Source organism: Ciconia boyciana, chromosome 3, assembly GCF_034638445.1.
Source record: "Ciconia boyciana chromosome 3, ASM3463844v1, whole genome shotgun sequence".
NCBI classification, from domain to species: domain Eukaryota; kingdom Metazoa; phylum Chordata; class Aves; order Ciconiiformes; family Ciconiidae; genus Ciconia; species Ciconia boyciana.
This window is the reverse complement of record NC_132936.1, coordinates 110,544,632-110,568,713: the sequence shown is the minus strand read 5'-3', so window position 1 is coordinate 110,568,713 and position 24,082 is coordinate 110,544,632. Positions and strand designations below refer to the sequence as shown.

Here is a 24,082-nt window from a genome sequence, read left to right as displayed (position 1 = left end):
AAGGCCTGGAGTACATTTTAGCCATCCCTTGCTTCAAAGCCATTACAAATATCACTATTTTTTCAGGAGGTTTACAGGTAACTGGCATCCAGATTTTCTGTTCTCTAATTAGATGACCAATTCCTTCAAGCAAAGCCAAACCTCCATCTACCTCTCTATTCACCTTTCTCCATAGATGGATAAGATAACCAGTTCCCTATCCTACACTAGCATTCACACTTAAATAAGTGTCCTTAAAGAACGTTGCTATTAAAAATGTTAATTGTTGCTGTTCACTCAGCTGTTGCCACTAATTTGCAAATGGCTTGGCATCTTTACTCAGTTGTCATTTTTAGAATTTACTCTTGCTTAACAGATACTCCTTTGGCTTGGTTGGAAAGGTCATTACTTTAGGTGGAATTCACAGCTTCTGAATTAAGATATATAATATTTTATAGTATCTTACTCTAGGATTCTTGCTTTTAACCCTTAATTGATGATAAAACAAAGATTAATTAAATTATCTAAACTGTTAATTCCTAAGGAACCTTGATTTGACAATGACATGATAACACTAAATATATTGCCCTTAGCCAACTGGATAGATAAACTAACAACTACAGAATTAAAATGGTTTTGCACTACTGTGTAAATTGCACTACTGTGTATTTTAGGCAGTGAGGCTACCAGAATGATCTTTTCTTTTCTTCCAATCTACAAAAGTTCAGTATGTAAAATTCCAAGCTCTGTAGGTCACAGTAAACTTTCACCTGTAATGAAGTGACCTCATTGACGTGCAGGATCAACTCAGGCAGGGCCTGCCCTATCCACAGTTGGCAGCCTGAAAAGCTCTAATTGTTCATGGCAGTCAAACACAAACCATCCTCTGCGTCCTCCCCAAATACTTCCACGCTTTCGGGAAAAACACTGAGAGTGGAATTAAACCGCATCATAATGTTGTTTTAACATGGCCTTTTTATTTCTTCAACAATCTGAATAAACACCTTGAAAACAGAACATCCTTGAACCTTCAGCTGTTCAAAATCGATACCAGAGTTCTGCAGCTTGGGCTTTTCTCTGATAAACAAAATTACTGTGACAGGTGAAAAGGAGTTGTGATCTAACCTTTATTAGGCTGTTTATGTGCCTTGCAAGGCTCCAAATGACTGCCAGAGATGACTATCTGTGGTACGCAGCAAAATGCTTCCCTTCATTGCCTGACCTTTCCACTTCGCCAATGGAAGCACACAAAAACAGCAAGATGGCCCACACTAAAAGCAGCGTACAAAGCGAGTTATTGTAGTTCTGTCTTACATCAGGTTCATTCTGTTAACACAGGCAATGGCAAGCAATAAGCCTTCTGGTTCTGCTGTTTGAACACCTCTTCAAATCTGGAGAAGTCTACTCATCATCTTGCTTACTCACGTTTACAGCAGATAATTGAGAAAGGCAGCCTCTCACAGAAGAGTGGGAAGATCTGCACGCAGCCATAGAACAGGAAGAAGAAAAAATGCAGAACAATGGCTAAAAGCCCACTATTACATTTCTTGAATTCTTAAGGAAATACCATTTAGAATTAAGTGGTGCTTGCTTCTCTCATCTCTGTTGTGACGCTGCAGTATTCAGCTAACAAAGCTGACTTTCACCTGGGTTTGCAAGTGATACGAACCCATTAACATGAAGTCAAAATGGTTTTTTAAAAATAGCCTTTTTTCATTTTAACAAAAGACAGTCACTCGTATTTATCTTTTAAATTCTGTTTATTTAGGGAAGGTAAAAGACAAAGGTCAAGCATTTCTAGATTGCTTGTATTTGATAGACAAGAAAGACTGTGCCATTGAGACTAAAGGGATTTAAGGGGACTTAAAGAAAGCAATTTCTTTACAGAGAGGGCTGCACAATGTAATTCACTGCACAGAAAGGCAGTGTTGCTCAACACAGGAATGGGGTCTAGGATTGGAGATCCCAAATCAACAACAAGATACTGTAGTATGTATCCCAGCAGACTTACAACAGAACATGGAGGACTATATTCCATTGCTCCTCTCAGCGCACAGTCCCTGACACAAGCTTGTCTGGATAGCGAGAGAATATTCTGGGAAGCCTGGCTGCAAGTTTGCTTCCCTCTCTTGCTCTCCCAGTATGGCCATTCTTGTGTTCGTACATTACACCATCTGTGCTCTCTGTGCAATCACTGTGCTCTCAAAACAAGCAAACAAAGAATACAGATGAAACTTGAGGGATAGCTTCTAACTCATAATTGAATGGATGATTATTCATTAGAATCTAGGCAAGTTGCTTGGGGCCGCCTAAACAGGCATTGCATGGTATTAAGACTTTTTTTTAAAAGATACAAAACAGAATTATCACTATCTTATCTTTAACACTTCAGCCTTCTTTGGTTACTTTGAGTAGGATAAAATAAGCATGCCCCATTTATGCTGCTTTAAGAGAAAACTTGAGGATTATACAGCTAAGCTTATAGGTGCCCCTCCCCTTTAAGGTAAAGGTAAATGAAACTGCTTCAGTCAGCTCTAACATTAACAATTCCTGTGAGTAAGACTTAACGTCTGAAGGCATGCCTAGGGGAATACTTCTTGCAACACCTCTGAAGTAGTGCATACAATTGTGTCTTTCCAAAAATGAGATATTACACAAGCATTGGTACTAACATATCCTTTACAGATTTGCATCTAAACAACTCAAATTTCATCAGAAAACCAAGTACAGAAATATTAAAAATTTATCTTCTCTTTCTTTACCCAAATTTACCTGTCTAGATCAGGCAAAAAGGTCAAGCTGTACTTGGGTTTAGCTTAGCCTACCCTAAGATCCTGACTGAATCATGATCTTTTCTCTACCACAGTTCCAAATTAACAATTTTTTACTTCTGTTTAAGTATTTGGGCTTTGTTCTTGGCAAGAGTCACAGCGGTAAAACCTCTTAGCTTTCAGAGTTCCGTGACTCTCTTTTAATGTATTCATTCAAGCATAGGTGTGTAAGATAGCTACTGCAACACAAGAACAGACACATTATCATTAGTGTTGAGAACATTAGTGAAAATATTCCAGTTCTTGTCAATTTACTGATGCTTTTAACATAATCTCACAGAATACGTCTGTAGAAAATCCCACACGAAAATGTCTATTTATTATAAGTGGACCAAGCCAACTTCATTACAAAAATACTGTAGAGCAACAGGCATCTAACTGTTAGTACTAGTTAAGGTGCAAGATATAACATGTTTGGCACAGCTAGGAACACAACTCACCTTGGGCAACTGATTTAACCACACTGTGCTTTAGTTTCTCTTTGATGACATGGAGAAACACTTCTCCCAACTCTTTAAAACCGTATAAAGTGCCTTATTTAGTAGAGTATTGTCAGAGCCTCATAGGTAAAGTACTAAAGCAGCACAGGTTATTGTAATAATTGGCAATGGATATAATTAGACTATGGTTGGTAAGGAGTGGCAATATGCAGCCAAGAGGCTACAAGGCTTATAGTGTCTTGCTGATACTCCTTTATCATACATTATATTTTTACGTACAAAGCCGTATGTGTGAGCTGTCACTGGCATGGTAAAAAAGTAAATATACAGAAAGTAGAGGTAGCAGGCAGACTAGAAAGAAATTAAAACTATCAAATAACAATTTATTAATTAATTGAATGTTCTTTGCACAAATATGAGTTTTCTATACTTGAAAAGTTCAATTAAAAAACCCCCAAACACAACATATGCATGGGTATACACAAGCATTTGGGGATAAAGAACACTGCCCCTACATCACAGAGAAAAAAAAACCAAAACAAATGTGTGTTAATCCAGTAGTCTTTTCCTATAAAAAGGTCAAACACAGCCAAGAGCAGGATATGCTTCCCTCCAGCTGTCCTTTTAATATGCCTCATCTTGCCAAGGAGAAAGCATCTCTAAGAGTGAGAAAGAGACCACTTTACAACCCATTTATTCTTCATTGTCCATGCTTTTTCTGGATATACTTGTTGAAGTACATTAGTCACAGGTATGCAGCAAGCCATTAGAGCATACTAACATCTGATGCACATTGAAATTAATTTTTCTTTTTCAGCTTGGGGAACAGAACGCTTCATGTTGAGTTGCACGCAAGACTTCACTGAATTAAGGAATGAACAAACGAGATTTCTAAAATCAACAAACCCACGTGCTTATCCATAGTCCGTATAAATACGTACCTACTCTATAAACAAACACGCTGTCCTACAGTGAGACAATAATTTGCCTCTTTAGAGCAGGCTCATTAAAGGGAAATAATTTTGCAATAACAAAGCACAAGTGTAGTACTAATGAGAAGAGCAAGCTGCAAAATGCTAAGAACATCTGGTCCATTTCTTGTACTGACAGAATATGAGCTGGAATCTGACCATCATAAAAAGGCTGCATTTTTTTTTCTTCACAGCCCAATGGACTCTGGAAGCAAGTTTGGTTTGCATTTTGTTTATTAATGTTGCATAAATTCCTATGGGGCTGTGTTGTAACACTTGATATGTATATGTTGCCAAGTCGAGTATCAAAATTTAAATCTCAACTAGAACAGCCAGAACTATTCACTGTAAATAATATTTTTTATTTTAAAACCCTCTCTGTTTACAAAGAACTTGATAGTCAGCCCTACAAATCCATAAATCTCTCATTTGCAGTAAGATCGATGAATAATTTTCAGTCCATGTGTTGCTTCCAGATCTCACTTAATTCTTCTACTATTTCACTTGTGGTATGTAGCTGATCCTTCAACTCACACACAACAATTATTTCCACTGACTGAATGGCTAAATCTTAAAGAGGAAAATAACTAATAGAAAACTGAACCCCACTTTGACTAAACAAAAGTGCAAAAGTTTACAAGTCTTCATAGGATACCTGTAGCTTACCTGAATGCTTATAAATAATAAAACAAGGGTGGCATCATACCACAGCAGTATCTTTTTAAGGACTATTCAACCATCTGGATTGAATCTTTGCAGACTAGGATGATCCACATTCTTCTCCAGCATTAAAAAGAGGGGCACAATAAACATTCAGGTCTGCAAGGTTTTTGTCAAAATTTGCGACAGGTTTAGAAACATTTTTCTTCCAAAATAGAAATTCTCCTGAGAAGACAATCCTGGGGTTTTTTTCAGACCCACCCTGTCAAAACCTCAAACTCCATGTATTGATTTACTAAAGAAAAGAAGAAATACTCTGATATCTTGTTTAAAAGACACATAAAATAGATCAATTCTATGAGATCAAGGCACATCCTCAAACCAGGCTTAAGGATTAATGGAAAGGGAAGACTTTTGTCTGTCTAGCATGAGCCCAGCTACTCTCTTTACCCTTGATTCTTTCCCCTGTGGTAAATAGCTATCTTTTTCAGAGATCTTTTTTTTTCCCCAATTTTTAGTGGAATTGTGTTACAAGTCTTTTTTCTGCTTAAGAGTCCTACATGAAAAAATAACTTCTCAACTACTCACTTCTTGCAAGTTCACATTGATTTATACTCTACTGTTTTGTTAATAAAGTGGTAATCTGAAACAAAATATTATTTATTGTCTTTTATTATCTGCCTCATTCTTCTTTGTCTGAGGAATCATAAATTAAAGTCAACAGCCATTTTATAATTCTGCAGTTCATTATCTCCCATTTGCTAATATGGTCAGTGCCTTAGCCTTGCTCCATTTCTTTAGTAATAATTACAAAAATCAAAACCACATTAACACAATGTGCAGATACTTCTTGTTTTAGAACTTACGTAAGAGCTTTTCAGCTAATCAGTGGCTGGTTAGGACACTGTCCTCATTCATCTCCCTCTTCCCTTGCCATCCTTCATGAAAGTTTAATCTACATTTTCCATTAAGGAGTTGTCTCAATTGGTGTTCACATTTGCAGGGTGGCTTATTACTTTTTTGATTCTTATTTGAAATGGTGGTCATACCTCCCCAACTTATCTCTTCATCCAAAATTTTTATCAAGTAGCTGCATATTTTCGTGGTCCTGAAATCTTCAGATAACAGAAGCAGAAATTCACTTATTTTATCTAGAATCACAAGATTTAAAAGAGAAGCAGGCAACCCGCCTGCATCACCATAGTCAGGAGTGGTCAAGCCTCTAATCCTTCAAGTTTAAAACTGCATTTACAGTTGGAAACAGATCACTCTGACATTTGATCAAGCACAGATCTGGATCCAGTCTGTGTGTACTTGTTCTGGGCCCAGCTGCTGCTGGTCCTTCCTCCTTAAATACACAGGATTAACTTTGTACTAGTGGTTTCTCTCTTCCTTGTAAAGTTTGACTTCAAAGGAAGCCATGGCTGTGCTCCCAGTTCAGAGACTACAATTATTGCCCTCCACAAGTCCATGGGCAACACAGCAATGCGATGTTGCTGACAGGAAGCTGAGCCAGTGCCTCTCTGGAGGAAGGAAAATACAAGCACTGCGATGAGGTAGCAGGAGAGATTAATTCTGGAAAGGCACACTTTCTGATGGATGTTAAACCACCTGTTACTCAGAGCTGTATCCTAGAGGCTCCCATAGTACAGAAAACCCTGGGTTTGAATCAAGAGTTGAGAGGGACAGAATTTATGGCTGGTTTGACCCATCTCAAGTTTATCAGAGAGGCAAATGACTCTTTCATTTGAGCATGACAAACACATACGTCCACACAGCTGCAAAATGCAACTTCCTTGGTCTACAAACTCTGTCATTCTAACCACAAACTGGGTTGCCTAACCTGCCTCCTTAGGAAATACTGCCGCAGTTGCAAGATCTCCAGTTCCTCATATTTCATTACAATAGACTGCAGTACATTTCCTGGTAGAATATATTATGAAGGATCATAAATAATTAAGAATTAATCACACTTGTCAAAATAAATAAATGCAGTCAGTGATGCAGAATGCTTGAATTTTTTATAGCATCTTTTTGCTTATTCATGAATTAAAAGAAAAGAAGTCTAGTAATCCACAATGGATTGCCTACTCATTACAGCACATACAGGCCTGATTCAGATCCCAACAGTGGAGGTTTTCCTGTCAATCTTTAGCATATCAGTGGAATTTTAACCTTAAATCTCTGATCCTGCAGAAAGTTACATAAGTTTGACTTGGAAATATTAGTAGCTCCAGCAGATCTTCATGTACCATGCAGGGCCTAGCTGGCAGATACACTAGTGATTCTATCACCCACTGGTCCACTTACAAGAAGAGGGGCAACGGAGGAGAGTGAAGCATTTTAGCACAGAATTTAAAAAAAAAAAAACCAAAACACCACACAAAGTACCTTGATAGCCTCCCTTCTATAGATTTCTACAGTCAGATAGTCCTGCAATTCTTCCTACCAAATACCCAATATTTTTTTAACCCAATAACCATTTTGCATGGTTCGATATCATTCACAAGGCTTTAACAGAATAGCAAATAATATTAAATGTTTAAATAGCACCTTTTCTCTGACTCTCCAAATCAGTCTGAAACCCTTAGTGCATTTCTCTCCTTTTTCAAAGGGAAGAAAAAACTGGGCTGGGAGGTGAGGGTGGGACACACTACCACACCAACCCTACCAGCACAGACCAAAGAGCCATTAACTTCAGACATTTGGCTCTGAAAACAGGTGTAGATACATAGGAAAGAATATATGAACAGGGAGAGCAAACAGCTGTAATTCCCCACCCTTGGCCTTCTGAGCCAGAAAAGGTAGTTTTGAGAATTTAGTAGCTGTAACTATTTTTTTCCTGCACATATCCTGTCAATTTGCACACTCATGAAAGGTTTTAGCACCAACAATATCTTGTGGAAAAAGGTTCTACGGTTTTACTGTTTGTTACATACTGAAGGATCTCCTTTTGTTTTGAACCCGACACCTACTAATTTCATCTGATGCCATCCAATTCTGTATTAGAAGAAATAACAAATATTCCTTCTGTACTCATCCTTTCTCTGCTTTAATAAAGTCTTGGGAGTTTATAAACCTTTATAAATCTTTTATAAAGATTTTAGAAAAGTCTGGGATTTTTATAACACTCTGCCATGTGTTCCTTTAGATGACTCTTGCAGGCAAGGTAGCCCTAGTTAATTTAAGTGTTCCTAAAAGACAGACATTACATACTTCAGATCATCCTTGTTTCCGTTCTTTTAATAACTTTCCCAGCTGTACTAAATAATTTTTGATACATGGGAACCAGAACAGAATGCTGTATTCTAGATACAGCTGCCCCACACATTTATACTATAGCTTATTGTTTTCTATTTTCTACTCCCTTCCCAGTTAAGTCACAAATTTACATTTACTTTGTGACTGCTACTGAGTTTGTTTTCACAGCTCTATTCTTACCCCAAAATCAGCTGAAGTGATTACAACCAGCTCAGAATCTGTCCTTACATATGCCAAACTCTGACTGTTTCTCCCACCACCTCCATTCCAATAATTTACACTGAATTTCACCTGCCACTATTATCCAGTTAAGTATCCTTTTTCAATTCCTTGCAAACCAGACCTCCAATCTTTTACCCTGAATAATTTAATATCAAACATGGCCACCTCCCCATCTATCCCTATTCAGAAGATCAATGATTTGTGTGACACCACATGTTGAACACGTCAAGTGAGCAGAGCACTCAGGTGTTACTGCAACCAAATGTTGAGACACCTGAAACTCGTTCTTCCTCTAGGTAGCTCAATCCATGCTGATTTGTTCTGATTCCTAGAGACTGAGCTGTATCATGCTGCGGGGACAGGGGCAAAAAATACAGAAGCTCTTCCGATGTCTCTCTTTGGGAGATCTACCAATGATCTCCTACTGAACCTTTTACAGAAATGTATATGAAGCACAATAAATCATACGCAAGGCATTTGTCTCAATCAATGTCTTGACATGACTTGATAGCCAAGTGACAAGGATGAGCTAAACCATCCCAAAATCTAGTTATGCTATCTGTTTATCTCTGTGCATTACTGTCTGCAAAGGAGATGAAATGAGATTGAGATAATTGGAAGTACAATTTGCAGGAAACAGTGGGGGTTGGAATTACTGTGCTTAATTATTTCAGATTGAAACAGACCACACAACTATCTGTGCCAAGCAGCTGTAATTAAAGTGATTTAAAATAGAGAGATGCTAGCTCCAAGTGTTGATTTTCAAATGAGTCTTTATACGCACAAGAGTTAGTCATCTATGAGTTGCAGACCCACAGCTCTACTGAGGGGCTCAAGAGAAAATTACCACTGACTATGTCCAACAAGCCTGATAATTTAAAAACAAACAAACAAAAAAACCACAAACCAAAAAACAACCACAACACCCAAACCACACAACAAATAAGCAAAGAAAACATCCCAAACAACCCACCCCAAAACAAGCAAAGAAAACACCCCAAACAACCCACCCTGCCACCCCACAAATCTAAATCCATTAAATCAATGTGACACTGGGTACTTGCCCCTCGGAACAGGAGAAAACAGCAGAACACAAGTTTCAACCTAAATTGCCTATATTCCAGATGAAGAAAAAAACCTCCAAATTTTGGACTTAGAAATGAAATTTTATGCCAATAGGCAACTGGAACTCATCAACCAATACTACCCTTGTTTTTGGGCTACAGGGCCAGCCAACAGTCTCCCCTCTTCTGCTTTGACAGACATATAAAACTGACTAAATACAGACAAAGGTATAACTTTACCAAAAAGAATCCGAAAGAAACATACATCGATAATATGCAGCACCGCAGCAACCCGGCCAGGCCCTTCAACTGGAACAATACATTTATTTCCTCATGGGTTTTCCCCATTTTTTTCCCCACTCCAGGAAAGTGACAGCTACTCTTCTCAATTCAAAACAAGCAGGTTTTAATTCCTAAATGTCATCAGCAACCAGCTTGCACAAGAATTTAAGAAAAAGGAGAACAGCAGCAGACATTCTGATCTACCTCAAACTTTCACTTAGCTGTACCTTAGTATGCGCATGTATGTTCTTTGATGTGAAAATTAGAAGATATTTAATGCATCACAAATGTGGTCCATCTGCTTTACACACAGATCCCACCAAAATGACTAGGTTTGCTGATGAATCAGTGTTCAAGCAATGGGCCTTAAAAATTAATTTATAATGGCTATCTAGGGAAAAGTACTATACTATTGATACGGATGAGAAAACAGAATTAAAGAATATGAACAAAAGCAGCACTGAAACTTTTCCTCAGTATTTGCCTGAACATAAGAACTGTTACAAGCAGTCAGACTGCAAGTCTGCAAAGTCAAATGCCATCTCTGACACTGGCTACCAAGAAAAGGATCCTTCCACTTGCAGCTTTCTGTATAAGACTCTTCTTGAGTCAGGGACTGTAAAAAGACTATTGAATTAAATAACCATGTATTGTTTGCAGAATGAATGTCTTGCAGAATGAATGTATTCTGCAAGAATTCACCTGATCTTTCTTTAAACTTATGCATACTTCTGGCCTCCATAACATTAATTCATGCATCTTATTACCACAGTTTATTTGGGTACTACATGAATAATATCTCCTCTTACTTGTTCTATACCAAGCACCGACTAACTTCACAGCTGCTTCCCGTTGCTCTTCAACGTGCATTTTTATAGACCTCTAAGTCCCACCATTGAAGACAGAATAAAGAATCTTTGTCTGTTTCTTTTTTCCTAGTATGGAAACTGTTCCATATCCCTGATAATCTTTGTTGTCCTTCCCTATCCCTCTTTGTTCTATATTCTCCTTGCCTGGATAAAGCTTGTAGCCCTAACTCCCCCGTTTCCATTTTGTAGCTCCATTCTCATCAACATCATCTGACCCTTACAGGGAGAGGTTTCAAGCAGGTGTCACTAACAGCAGGAAGGATGTTAAGAATTTTTCTGCTTTCCCAGGATTAGAAGAGTGCAAATACACCTAACAATCTTTTTAGCACTTATAGTATTAATGAAATATGCTGCTGTTCCAGATATGATCACGAGCAGGAAAAATAATTCCAACACACCAAATTTTCTTCCAAGGAAGGAGAAGCCTGTTGCACTCCCTTCTTCTCACGCTTCCTAGCTCTCTTTAGAGGTAGGAACTTTTTTCTTATATTAAGGGCAAACCCCACCTTTTGTTTTCTCTCCAAACAGAAAATCTAAGCCCTGGACACAAGGATATCGCCTAAAATCGTCTGCAAATAAGCAAGCAGTAAACAGCACCTAGAGCAGAGGTAAAACCAGACTCTATTTTATTAATGTCTTCCAACCACTGAATGACCTTAAACATAGGCACCATAGTACTGTTCTCATCCAAATACGGTCCATGGCATGGGTCAGCCTGATTCAGATTTTACACAATATTATATTGGATATTTTGCTTCCCATATATATGATTCAGATTGCCTTTAGACAAAAGCAGATCCTTCACGTGCCGAATGACTCCCTTTGTTTGTGATACTGTTCGCATTCATTGTCTACGGCAGCAAAAGAATTATAGCTGTCTTAAGTATTTTAAGGAATATATTTGTTTGGGTGGGGTTTCAGGTTTTTTTGGTAGGGTTTTTTCTTGGAGGAGGGGGGTGGATTCATCTTACCTTTAGGTGTATTCTCAGAGTGATCTCTCTCTGGCCCATCCGGGATGTTTAGCTGTGAAATCTCCTCTGCACTCACTCTGAGCCAGGCGTTGTTGGGGGTCTCCTGATCTTTTGAGGAAAGGGAATATTCCAGCTCACAAGGAGATTCAAAATTGCAGTCAAATACTGGAAAAAGGAAACAGACATAGAACATCCCAGGTTAATTAAATCCAGCTTCCTCTGTGCGGGAAGGTGCGCATACACACATGTGTTTATACACACACATTCTATACTTCAGTAAGTTCGGGCTTGCTTTTTTCCGTAACAAGGTAGAAAGATATGGAGGAAGTCCATAAACAGACAGGCAAAAATGTGTCTAAAATGGACCGCACAGGGGGGTTCATTATGGAGGTAGCAGCAAATCAAGAGCTAGTAATTCCCCTTCATGACAGATAAAAGGGCAGCACAGGCTAAAGCAGAGAAAGGCATCACCTAGACTGAAAGGGAAATAGCTTAGTCAATTGATAAAATGGGACAGAAAGCCAATCTCTTCTGGGATGCTGGTTCGAATTCAACCAGGACCATTATAGTGCAAAGACTACGAACATGCTTCATAGTCATGTTCCATCTCAGTGATCACAGGACTCTGCAAAGTGAGTCATATATCCTGGGCATATGGGACATGCTGGGACATGGTAGCCATAGGGACTGTACCCTTCGAAGCAACCTTCTGACCCCCTGGGTTTGAAACGCTTCACTGAGGCACCAGAAGCAGCAGAAGCTTAATCTGCTGCCACAAAACTTTAGCCTCCAGGCAGTACCACCAGCACCTGCCTCCAACACAGACGTTTCTTTTTGAGATGTTTCTCTTTCAGAAACCAATTACCCTGCTGGTGCAACTGTGATTCACTTCCCAGTGTCCAATTTACTATCACACCATAATTCAAAGTTGCTTAACACAACATGCAGTGATAACCTGCACGGATTTTACTTTTAATCATCAAGATTGCTAAATTTTCTGGAATGCCCTGTATACATGTGCTTTTGTCACCACAGTCAGCAATCAACACAATATTCAGTAACGGAAAGAAACTGAACTAACTAACTAATTTCTGAACTAACTCAATGTTTCTGAAAAGGCTAGATCCATTTGAAAAAGCCCAACAAAAAAATCCAGCTCTTCTTTGCAGTTTTCTACACTGTCTACTGTCCTGCCATAGCTATGCAAGTGGAACAAATAATCCGAATTGACATTAGTAAAATTAACTAATTTTTTTTAAAACTTCAATTACATTCTCTATTAAACATCTAATTTCTTCTTAGTATGCACAGATTTATGTAGTTCAGCCTACTCTCCTGGTGATATAACATTTTTTAATCTGAAGGTTAATACTGTTGCCCTCTCACTATACTCTTCCCAGCTAATTTGCCTTTTTAACAGCAAGCTGGAAGGAGCAGAGTCTATTTTTCCAGTTTATATTTTATTTTCTTAATCAGGTGTTTTATCACTCAGTATTTTGAATGCTTCACAACACCATGGAAACCATATAATGTAAGGAATCCATATACACCACAAGCAACAGTAACAAGGATTATACACGTTTCCTTAAATTTGAATGCACAAGTCGCTTCCCTTTTCAGGCCTCTATGTTATCAATATAAATTTCATGATACATGAAGCACACTTCAATTTAGGCAGCAGGGAACAGTGGATATATTCATGCTATACAGTTTACTACTGCAATATCATACCCAAACCTCAGACCACTTATTTCTAGTCCCTTATATGTTCTTTAAAAAAAGAAAAACAAACCCAACATCTTTTTAACCCTATGAAGTGTTAAGAGTCTATTGAACTTTGTATCAAAGCCCAAATAGACAAAAGAGCAACCAAACACTCAACCACATGTTACAGAAGATATATCATCATTACTGTATAGTTTAGTTACGGGAAACACCTTGAGTAGTATGTGCTTTAAGGCACTGTCAAAAAAAAGAGGGGAGACGAGGGGAGAAACACAGCTCATGCAAGGACTTTTTTGACGGAACCCACAGGACAATGGAAGGGAAGGCTCAGGCCAAGGACAACACGTGGCAAGAGCAATCATTTCAAATCAACTATTTAATTCTTTGTGGGCTTCTCTCCCCCATCAGTCTCTCATATTTTCATGAGCTTTCCAGCAGTCACTGCTTGCTTCCACTCCTCTCCCATCCAGCTGCTGGGAACAGAAGCCTTTGTGCTCTTACCCTCTTGCCCCCAGGCAGGGAAGCTCTTCATGAATATCCACAAGGCACTCTCATTTTCCTCCTCCAGTCCTCACCCCCTGACACTCTGATTACAGTGCCTACAAGCACTTGATAGCCAGCTCAGTTCCCCCATTCAGTCTCACTTTCCAGAACCTCCTCCTCAAAAGAGAGCTATCAATCGGTTGTGGAGCCCTTAACACAGCAGGCCTCTGACCTACAACTGGGACAACTTAATTGGGGTATGTGATTAAATACCAGTCGTCACATTTAGTGTTGTGACCCCTGCAGACAACTAAAGCCTCTGCCTGAAGGGGAGAAAGTAAAGGAAAAAAGGCAAGTAGCAATACCATTTCCCTCCCTTGCAATGAATAGCCTACAGAGAAGTGGACATGACCTAACATGCCTGTTGTGGTCAAGCTGAATGCCCTTTACAACAGGTTATTCCTTGAAAGAGAAGGAGACTACTTGGCTCATACAGCTGAGAGCGTCTGCGATTTAATGAAAACATACTTGCATCTTTTACAGAACTTGATAGTCCCCCCCACATCACCAGAATATCTGCACTCTTCATAGGCTCTGATTTAAATTAATCTCGTATCAGACACAAATTTCAGTGCTATTATCCTATTCAATACAAAGAAATGATGACAAAGAAATGCTATCTGATGCAACGCAGCACAGTCTATGCAAACAGCATCCAGTCTTCCAAGCCTAACATTAACTTCCTACCCTCAGGCTTTCCTTCTTTCGCAACGTCCTTCACTACTGACAACATAATATACTTTATAAAAAAAGCATTATATACAACACATACATTTTTTTCACTGATAAGCTGCTCTTGGTGTGGTAGCTGCTACAAGACTGTAGAAAACACATTTGCAAATACAGAACTTTCACAATATTTGAATTGCTTCCACAACTCACCTGCCATTTTTTATGCCTCTGCATAAAAAAAGTTCTTTCTCCTTCCTTTTTTACTTTTGTCTTAACATGTTTAAATGCAGCACCAAGTTTATTTTTTTCTTGCTCAGCTAAGCACATAAAGAAGTAGCCACGTGCCTTTGGAAGCTGAATAAAAGCCATTCTGCCCTTTTCTGAAAAACAGCAAACGCTGCAGGAAAAGTAATTAAATCTAACACAACTTTTAGTGATTATTTCTTAAACCTACTACCAATATAAATTGACTAGATACAGAGCTTTCGGACTTGAATAGTGTGCCTAGTCAGTAAAGTGGGGTTTTTTGTGATTTTTAGTGGGTTTTCTTAAAGAGATGTCACAAAGATTTATATCCCGTATATGCATTTATGCCACAGCTATATTGACATTATAGATCCTAAAGGCTCTATAGGAATTTAAGTTCCAGCAAATTGCCAAGTCTCTTTTTAAATATATTGCAAAAAAACCCCCAACCCCTTGTCCAACAATCTTTTGCATCTTTTTGCAACCACTGGACACTATAGAGACAGAACAGCTAATTTATTAGAAGTCTATTTCATCATCATTATGTCTTTAAAGAGGAAGCAAAAGTGATGCTTATAATCAAATTTAGGTAAACACCTGTTTAAGAAAGGCTGTAGATATCAATCATTTCAGTTTCTGGTATGTAAGAAGATGCAGGATACCAACCATAGACTGAAAAGTAAATTAAGCTACTATCCAATTGAAAAGACAGTGGAATCTGTATGTGTGTCTGATGACATTAGAGCCTTGTGAGTGCTTCAATTTATTTATTTTTAATCAACATACCTAACAGCAATAATTTGTGCACAAACAACTAAAATATCTGGCAACTACATCTGTTTCAGTTAAACTGATTAGAGTTTTCTAATAAAAAAATGACTGAAAATAGTAGTATAAATAATATGCCAAAACACACTAATCTGCAGGAAACAGCCTTTTACATTGCTGCAGGTCAGATTATGGATCATTCGCTCTTTGGATCATCTTAGATCATTTGTGTAACCACACATTACAGAAACATGCCTCTTTTAGGACAAAAATAATCTGAAGAGAGCTATAAAAAGCCTGTTCTTGTTTAAAAACTATTCTGATTATCCTTTCTTCAGCTGCCCAACAACAGACTAGGTTTATTTGTTTTAAACCACATCTCCTTTCAACCACAAAAACCTTAGCAGGTAATTTCCTTTTAGACTGCTCCTTTTTAGTTCTACATGTGTCTGACTTAAAAAGGTCCTTTTCAATCCTGGTCTGCTGACTCTTACAAATCACTCCTCCTCCATTACTCTCGCCTGGTCACACCTTTGAAAAGGTGTGATTGCTTTCTCACCTCACTAGACAAGGGAGCGGGTAGAGGTTCTCTATTCTCAGAAGGACCAGCTCAGAGATGTACATCCTAACTGGCATCTCATCAGCTTAAACATGACTAATTTGTACTACATCTACAGACGCAAACGCACAATGTAGAGGTCACTTACACTGATCAAAACAGGACCACAACCTTCCTCAAGAACACACTTCCTCCAGCAGCAACAATTGCAGTAGCAGCATAGAAACAGATAAAATATTCTTGCACAGGATGTCTTTTTTTATACAAATATTGACAGATATGCCTTGTGGAGGAGACATAATTTACATTGTATAGTAGAGATGTGCTCTGCTGAGTGAGCTTTGAGACCTCCATCAATACCCACTAACCTCTATTATACTCATGTTATAAGGCCTATAAGCTTTTAATTTATGACAGGGAAATAACAAATTGATTTTCCAGTTATTAATCCCAGGGACAGAGCCAGTTCCTAAAGCTTTTCCCATTCCCTCTGGGTAGAAAAGGGCACAGGGCATTAAATCTAAGGGTTTCGATTGCCTCAACAGGCCCTTCTGAATTTCTATCCAGCAATACAGGGGTACACATGTGGGGTGATACAAGGAAGCCTGCAGCAATAAGTATTTCTCCCTGACAATGGAGCGTAAATAGGAGACTGTGTACTCTCCGGCTGTGAGCTCACCAGCCTGCTGAGCACCGAGGAGGACACCAAATACAGGCCAGGCCCTTGGAAGCGAGCATTGCCCTGCTGACACAAAGGGGTGAAACTCTGCAAATGGATCCCTAGTGCCACCTTTCCCCTGTGCAGCTGGAAGTACAGCAGCAGTTTAAAATGAGCGAATCCACCACAGGATAGAAGTGCATGGAAAAATCACAAGGGGAAAAGGGAAAAGGTGTCAGTGGTCACGCAAATTAAAGAGGAAAAACAATTGCAGGGTTTAACCCAAGGTTCCTGCTGAGAAAGCAAGCTTGAAGAGGAATTTTCACCTACTTCCTTCCATTGCTCAGCACTGAGAAAGGGCAAACTGGCACATTTTAAGGGATAGCATGACACGTATCCCTGCCAGGCACCCCAGGCCTTACTACCCCTAGCAAATGCCTGCACCAACAGTAAATGCCTGCACCAACAGTAACTGCCTGGTCTTTGGGCTGCCGCTGCAGGAGCTGACAAACATGAGAGCAGCAGCATGGCGTGACACGGGAGGTGAGGAGCTGGGGAGGCACTCGAGGAGCCCCACGGCATCGCTCTGTACAGCACGGCTTTGGGGTCCATCCTGCCTGACGCGCCTCAGCCACCTGCAAGTGAAGCAGTGAGGAGAGCAGCCAGGCAGCACACCCACCCCTCTCCCTGCCCTGAGACGCAGCCTGTGTTCATCAGGGACCTCCTTTTAATTTAAAGCTACTTAGCGCAAGTTAGCTTATCGCTCTGCGTCCTTCCTCCACACCAGCAGGTCTTCACGTACGCTCCCCCGACCTTGCATTTACTGACAGGAACGCCACTGTTCCCTCACGGTGCTGATGTTCGGTCGCGATGAGCCTCTCCACAGTCTCTCCCCTGGTCAACGCCCAGCCTGCCTCACGGGCCAGCCCGGCGGCCATTTTATGCAGGTACAGAGCCCTGGCCAAACGCCAGAGCGGGGTGAGGCAGCCGGGCCCTCACCTGGGGAATGGGGACGTGTCCTTTTGGCAAACTGGGCTATGGAGGAGTAGGGGAGGTGTCCCGGTGCGGCTTGGTGAAGGCAGGCCCCCGAGGTCTCGCCTCATTTGCCTAAGAGCCCCCCACCCTGCTCAAGGCAGCGCCCTGTCCTTTCTCTGCTGCTGCCCAGGGCCTCTTCCGACCTCCCATTCCCTCCGCTCTACGGAGCGAGCTCCGTAGAAGCTTCCCAGCCCCTCCACCTCCCGCTCAGCAGGAGGGACTGGGGCCGCAGCCGGGCCCCCCTCAGCCAGCCAGCAGGACAGCACAGCCCTGCCCCTGGCAGGCCGGCGGGTCGGCCCTCGCAGCTGCGCGCCTCCGAGGGCTCGGCAAAGATCGCTGCGGGCAAGGAGGATTTGAACGCGGCCCGTTTCTCCCCGGCATCCTGGGGGGGTATCGCAGGGCCGCGCTACCTGCCGGGCAGCGTCTGAGCGGGCTGTGCCAGCGCTGCTCATCCCTTTGACGCCCACCTTGAAAGAAATGCTCGGGTTTCCCTCGGGAGCAGCTATTAAAGTTAGATTGCATTCTGAAGAAAAAAAGTTTTAGAGGAGCAGTACCCCACAGGAAGCATAATTTCACCTGCTCCGTCAAAGAGACAATCACTACTGGGAAGAGCGCTCAGGCCTCGGTGCCAAGCGCAGGGCGAACTGCCTGCCTCCCTGGGGAGCCAGGGCTCTCCTCATGCCAGAAGTGTTTAAATTAATCTTCTGGGGAGCGAGCCACAGCTGGACAAGCCACTGCTTAGAGAAAACGGCAATAATGCAACCATTCATTTATTTGTTAAGAGAATCTTTAAAATGACAGCATATACTTTATATCCACCCAGCTCCTCAGTGCGCACCAGAGACTGAATCACCAAAATTTTTGACAGCTGCTTTGTTCGATGGAAATCAAGCTACAAAGAAGAGGGCCAGGACTCCTTTATCAATCAATTATTAGCAGTCTTTCAAGACAGCTACAGAGAGAGGTGCAAGGAGGGGGTGTTGGGAGAACAACCAGCAATAGCTCTCATTTTCATTCCTCCTGGTCTAAGAAGTGACAGAGCTCATCCTCCACACAAGAAATATTTGTCCACCAAGTCTCCCATGCATGCAGCAAAAACAATAAATGAAAGTGCATTTCTAACACCAGTTCTGGCCTAAAGACTGAAGTACCAACTAACAGTGATTGTTAGAAAACATGCTCCAGTTGGTGCAAAACAGTGGTTGGATGAACTGTCATATTTTGACAATTTATACAAGGGACCTTTTGCATGCAGTTTGAGAGATCTCTAGAGAAAATGAATACTTGAGAGACAGGGAGAAAAGACAGTTGTTGTCTTACTGTATGTTATTTTATTGTTGAAAAAATGTTGAGCTGTCATTGGTGTATTATCTGCAGATGAAAGAGGATATAAGGAAAAGAATAACGTGAAAGAAAGTAAAAACTTCTCCCCAATAAGATTTTTTCTTCTTTCTTGCTTAGCACAGCCTTCAGTTTAGCTAGGCAGATGCTGCTTTTCCTGTGATTTTTCTCCCCCTGGATTTCAGCACCATTGCACATGGCAAAAATACCATCTAATTGTTAAACCAGAATTCTTGCATATGTATATGGGGTGACAGAATCTGCTATTTTATATGGAGCAATTCTATTAATCTGGTGTGAATAACTGCTGTTAATGGAAGTCTTGCCCTATTATATTCAAAACACAATTTCCAAAACTATGTTAGAGTACTTCTAAGATTGCAAAAAGGATGTGTTTGAATTAAGGTAATACATCACTTTTGCAATATCTTTACTAAGAAAGCATTGATTCATTTTTCCTCTGGGACAAAGTATTATTCTACTCATTCCTCTCCTGACTTTATCTCACCTTCCAAACAGGAACTTGTTGTAACAATTAGTTCATATCCGTGCATCTCGCTATGCCATGCTGAGCCAAGTATCACGATAGCTTTATCATTCTGAAGATGTCAGTATTAGTCTGATTTGTTGTAGATTTATAAAACAAGTAGTCATGGGAACCTAACTGTAACACGAATTCATCTGGCTGCTGCCCTCTTTCTCTCCATCTTCCTTTTTGTTTGATGTTCAGACTCATTGAGTTTCGTGTCAGCAGTATCTATCTGGTATCCAGCTCACATGAAGGAAATGGTATTTTGAATGCATGCACATGAGTACTTGAATTCAGCAAGTTGCACACAACCTACCAGAGAAAAAAATAAGTAATCTGACACTTTGCTGAGCAACTGCCATGCTACTGAGCATCAAGTACGCAGTGAGAATGACCCCAAATTATTCCACAGTAAAATTAGTCGAACACTTTTTTTTTTTTTTTTTAGCAAACCCAATTCAGGAAATCATGAACTCATCACAGACGACATTCCATTAGAAAGTGTAAAAAAAAAAAACCAACAACCCTGTCAAATTAGTTTTCTGAAGACACAGAACTGAGTGAAATTATTAATAAGTTGTTAATAGAGGCCATCCTTTGGATTATGCTTTTAGTACCTATTAAATCAAAGCTGTGAATAATTATGCACTCTTGAAGGTATGTGCTCCTCCTCTGCTGAACTCACTTTTTGTAAACGTTTTTAAGCACACTAGTCATTTGGTAGCCGAATCTGCTATTTCCCCCTGAGTTTTAGTCCCAGTAACCTTTGGAATCCAAAACACGACTATTTCCTAAACTTCAGGGGGGCAAAAAAATATCTGTAAACTATATTGCAGAAATCTGACAGCCTGAGAGGGGTACTTCTGTATTTTGCACAAAGCTGGTTCACAACAGCCAAGGAGTTCAGCTGCTACTGGGGGATCTGGCAAAGAGATGCACAGACAACACAGCGGCATAAGAAGAGTTAAAAAGCAAAAGCCATCTCCTGTTTCCCAAACAGTCCAACATGGCAACCCTTATGCCTGTTATTCTCATTAAATGTGTTCTTCTTTCAAAACAGAATTTAGATGGGCTGAATTGCATTTGATTTTTTTTCCAATCGGTAGCACTTGCCGCAGTTGCCACCATACCCTGCCAGGATCATGCTCCAGGTTCAGTGTTGTTGGCTGGCCCAAGGGGATGTAGGGGATGGGGCAGAGACGGGTGTATTAACTGCATGAAGGCTTCCAGGCCTTAAGGGGCACCTGTCGTCTGGAACCCCTGTTACAAAAGCTTAATGGATTTTATGCAGTGGACAATTGATTTCTTATACAATACCTATACAGAAGAGAAAATTAATATTCAACCAACCAGGACAAGAAATGAAATATGTGGCTGGGTGCCGTTAATCATTTAAGTCTCAGGACAGAGTTCCATCAGGGCTGCAAATGGGAGATTAATATGCTACCATAAGTCCGCATATGCAGAATGCATTAAAAGTTTGTTCTAGCCACATGAAATAGTCTGAGTGTACTTCAAAGAGAACAAAAGAAAACACGAAAATATGGAGGTTTAGAGACTCCTCCTGCCCTGCAGGCTGAATTCTCAGATAATTTTGACTTCACGTGGTTTTTTAAGTCTTTATTTTCTGAAAGGCAGGTGAGGTAGTTGATGATTAACCAATGCTTGGATAGAGACAAATCTAGAAACCTCTAGACAAGATAGAAGAAAAGTCTTGTGAATGCATCATTCTCTAGTATCCTGTTGTGCCAGTGATTACCTTGTGGGATTGCTGCATATAGTTTCAAAGATATCATCAAGCACTGTTCCTGCCAGAACTACTAGAGGCAGTCCGTCAGAATTTTTAATTCTGAGCATAGGAGCAGGGAATTTAGTTTGGCAGAGGAAAAGGTACCCTACATTTCAATTTACTCAGCCTTTCAATCAAAGAGATTTCTCCAATAGCAGAACATGGGAAAAAAGTAATCAAGACAACTAATATTGCCCCACTCCAGCAATGTCAGCCAGTTAATTAGATGGGTCCCATCAGATGATTAGGCAAACAAAGTTTTGATAGAAGTTTTATAGAGCACTCTGTAATCTTAATCACGCTGGGAACAGTGAGGAAAGCTTCTGACAGAAGAGGAAAACACTCTAGTAGTAAAGGACTGCTGGGTTTTATTTCTGCTAATGAACTATTGTGTGATTTTGGATTAACCACTTAATCAGAAGGCAGGGGTGGTCCTGGGACAAGGTTACTTGCTTAGAGCTTGGATGGTCTAAGTTTGTCTTCTGCGTTGCTCTGCTGAGTCCCTGTGTGACCTTCACAGAGCTGCTAAGATCCAGAGCCAATGATCAGCTGCTGAAAGTCTCTGTCATGCTCATAGCAGTTCTGGACAGAAATCTAGATCCTTGGGAATTTTACTAATAAACATTCAGGTGCCTAAAAGCTGCAGGTACGCAGAGGAATAGAGAGAAGTTTTAAGAATTGTCCTATTAGGCTTGGGCTATGCTTACAGGCTCTACTCCACATACCCACGCCAGTCCTCCACACACTGCGTATCTGAAGGGGCAGGAAGTATGTCTGCATAGTGATGCTATGGGGTGTTCTATTCTGAAATGTGTGGCTTTGAGGGCTACTGCTACCTTTTAATTTTAGAGGAGGTTCTGCCAACTTTTGGAAAACTTAAGGTGCAAAGCTAGCAAAAAATCAAACAACTTCAGGATATCCCACTAGCTTCAAGGTTCATGTCCTGAATTACTCCTCCTGAGGGAGAAAAAAGGTTAGACTTGTCCTGAGTGAAGATTGTATTTTGTGTAACACCTCATCAAATTCCTGCCTTTCCTTGCAAAACAGATGGTTGGAATATGGTAGAATTTGATCTTGTGCAACCAGCTAAAATCACAATAAATCATTTCTGCTTAGATGCAGTACATTTATCTCCATGTGATGCTGTCAGATGGAATCAATGCTTTTAGGTTTTAAGAACAAAGCCTTCCCTTAGAAAGGTATTACTGAGAAACTGAAAGAGTTTAGGAAGAAGTAATAAAGGATAAATTAAAAATCATCCTTGCAACTTCTGAGAAAGCTAAGTGAGGGAAAAAAGATTGTACTACTGTCCCTTCCAAAATGAAATTGGTGTGTCCTCATTGTTCAAGCAGATACAACAGCTAGGAGCAGATATTGTATGCCAGTGGAAAGAATATATATTGCACACATAAAAGGCTGCAACATAAATTTGAAGAAATATGGGACTCCTTCATATAGGTAGGTCAAACTTTTCCCTCAAGCAGATAATTACAGGCTTGGGGTGAGTAAATCTTATTAGCCTCTCAGCACCTTATCTCCCCTCATAGAGACTGGTAGTAGATATATAGTAGATATATTCTACTTCAGTCACTTTCTGGATTGCATATTAGATATTGCCTTATACAGTCTGGTCCTAACTACGACCATAGTATTTCACAGTGGAATGGCTATGGTTTGTCAGTAAATAGGTCATACCAGAGAACAGATGAAAACAGATTCCCAGATTTTGGAAGGGATGGGAGTTACGAAAGGAGATGGCAAGAAAAAATAAGTTTGGTACACAGCTCTTCTCTTTACAATATCACTGGATTCCAACACAGCACCCTAATATTACAGTCTCGGACCTTGTTTTTGAGGCAGCAGGGCAAGCTAGCCCAGCCAAGGTCACCAGGCACCTCCATGGAGATGGTGATGGGCCATCAGGACATCAGCCTGACCCCAGGCTGGGCTCAAATGGGGCTCCTGGACCCATGGGCAAGGTGGGGAAAGGCCCCAGGGGTGGCTAGTGAGGGGCAGTAAGGCTTATTAGTGCCCTCAGGGGCTGACAGTATGGATATTTTATCATGAATCATTTGACTTGTGTTGTTTTGTTCCAGTATTACACCAATATCCTTAGGCAGTTAGTTACAGCCTCTTGAGGATAACATATAAATGCTACTCACTGTGTCGTCCTCTATGGGAGAAGAAAGGGGATGTATCTCTCATGACCCAGGTCAAGTTCCAAGCAGAGTAACCAGGAGGAAGAGGAGGGCTGCTCACTGGGAGATTGGAAGTGCTCAGACCTTTCATTAAAAAAAAAGAAAAATAAACATTATGTATGACATAGCCATTTGTATACTACACATCAAGCACAAAGATCTTAAACAGCTTTATAGATTATATGCACTAAGCACCGATATTCAACTACTTCTTGGTCAGTTCTTCCCTCCTGATACATGTGCACACAGGGAGACAGAAGACAAATTGCTTTAAACAGCAAAATTGTCATCACCTAGAAAAACTGTCAACTTTAATCTCACTCTGATTCTAAGTTCCCTTTGACCTTTCAGTCCCTCAATTTGTTGTTTTAAAGTTTTGTTAGCATGTGGAGATCCCGTACATGGAACAGGCAAACATGTACCCAGCTCCTGTTCAACAACCCAATGCATCTCAAAGACGCTGTTGGGG

General features: G+C 40.4%; 1 protein-coding gene across 1 annotated transcript in view; it reads right to left on the bottom strand.

The window, feature by feature from the left end:
• The window catches only part of ALK (ALK receptor tyrosine kinase), a 323,117-nt gene that overhangs the window by 216,471 nt on the left and 82,564 nt on the right, over positions 1-24,082 (bottom strand). Inside the window, exons 2-3 of the mRNA XM_072857093.1 lie at positions 23,578-23,697; positions 11,551-11,715 (exon numbers count right to left, since the gene is read on the bottom strand). Of these exons, the coding sequence (XP_072713194.1) occupies positions 11,551-11,715; positions 23,578-23,697 (285 nt within the window). The remainder of the gene's footprint in view (positions 1-11,550; positions 11,716-23,577; positions 23,698-24,082) is intronic.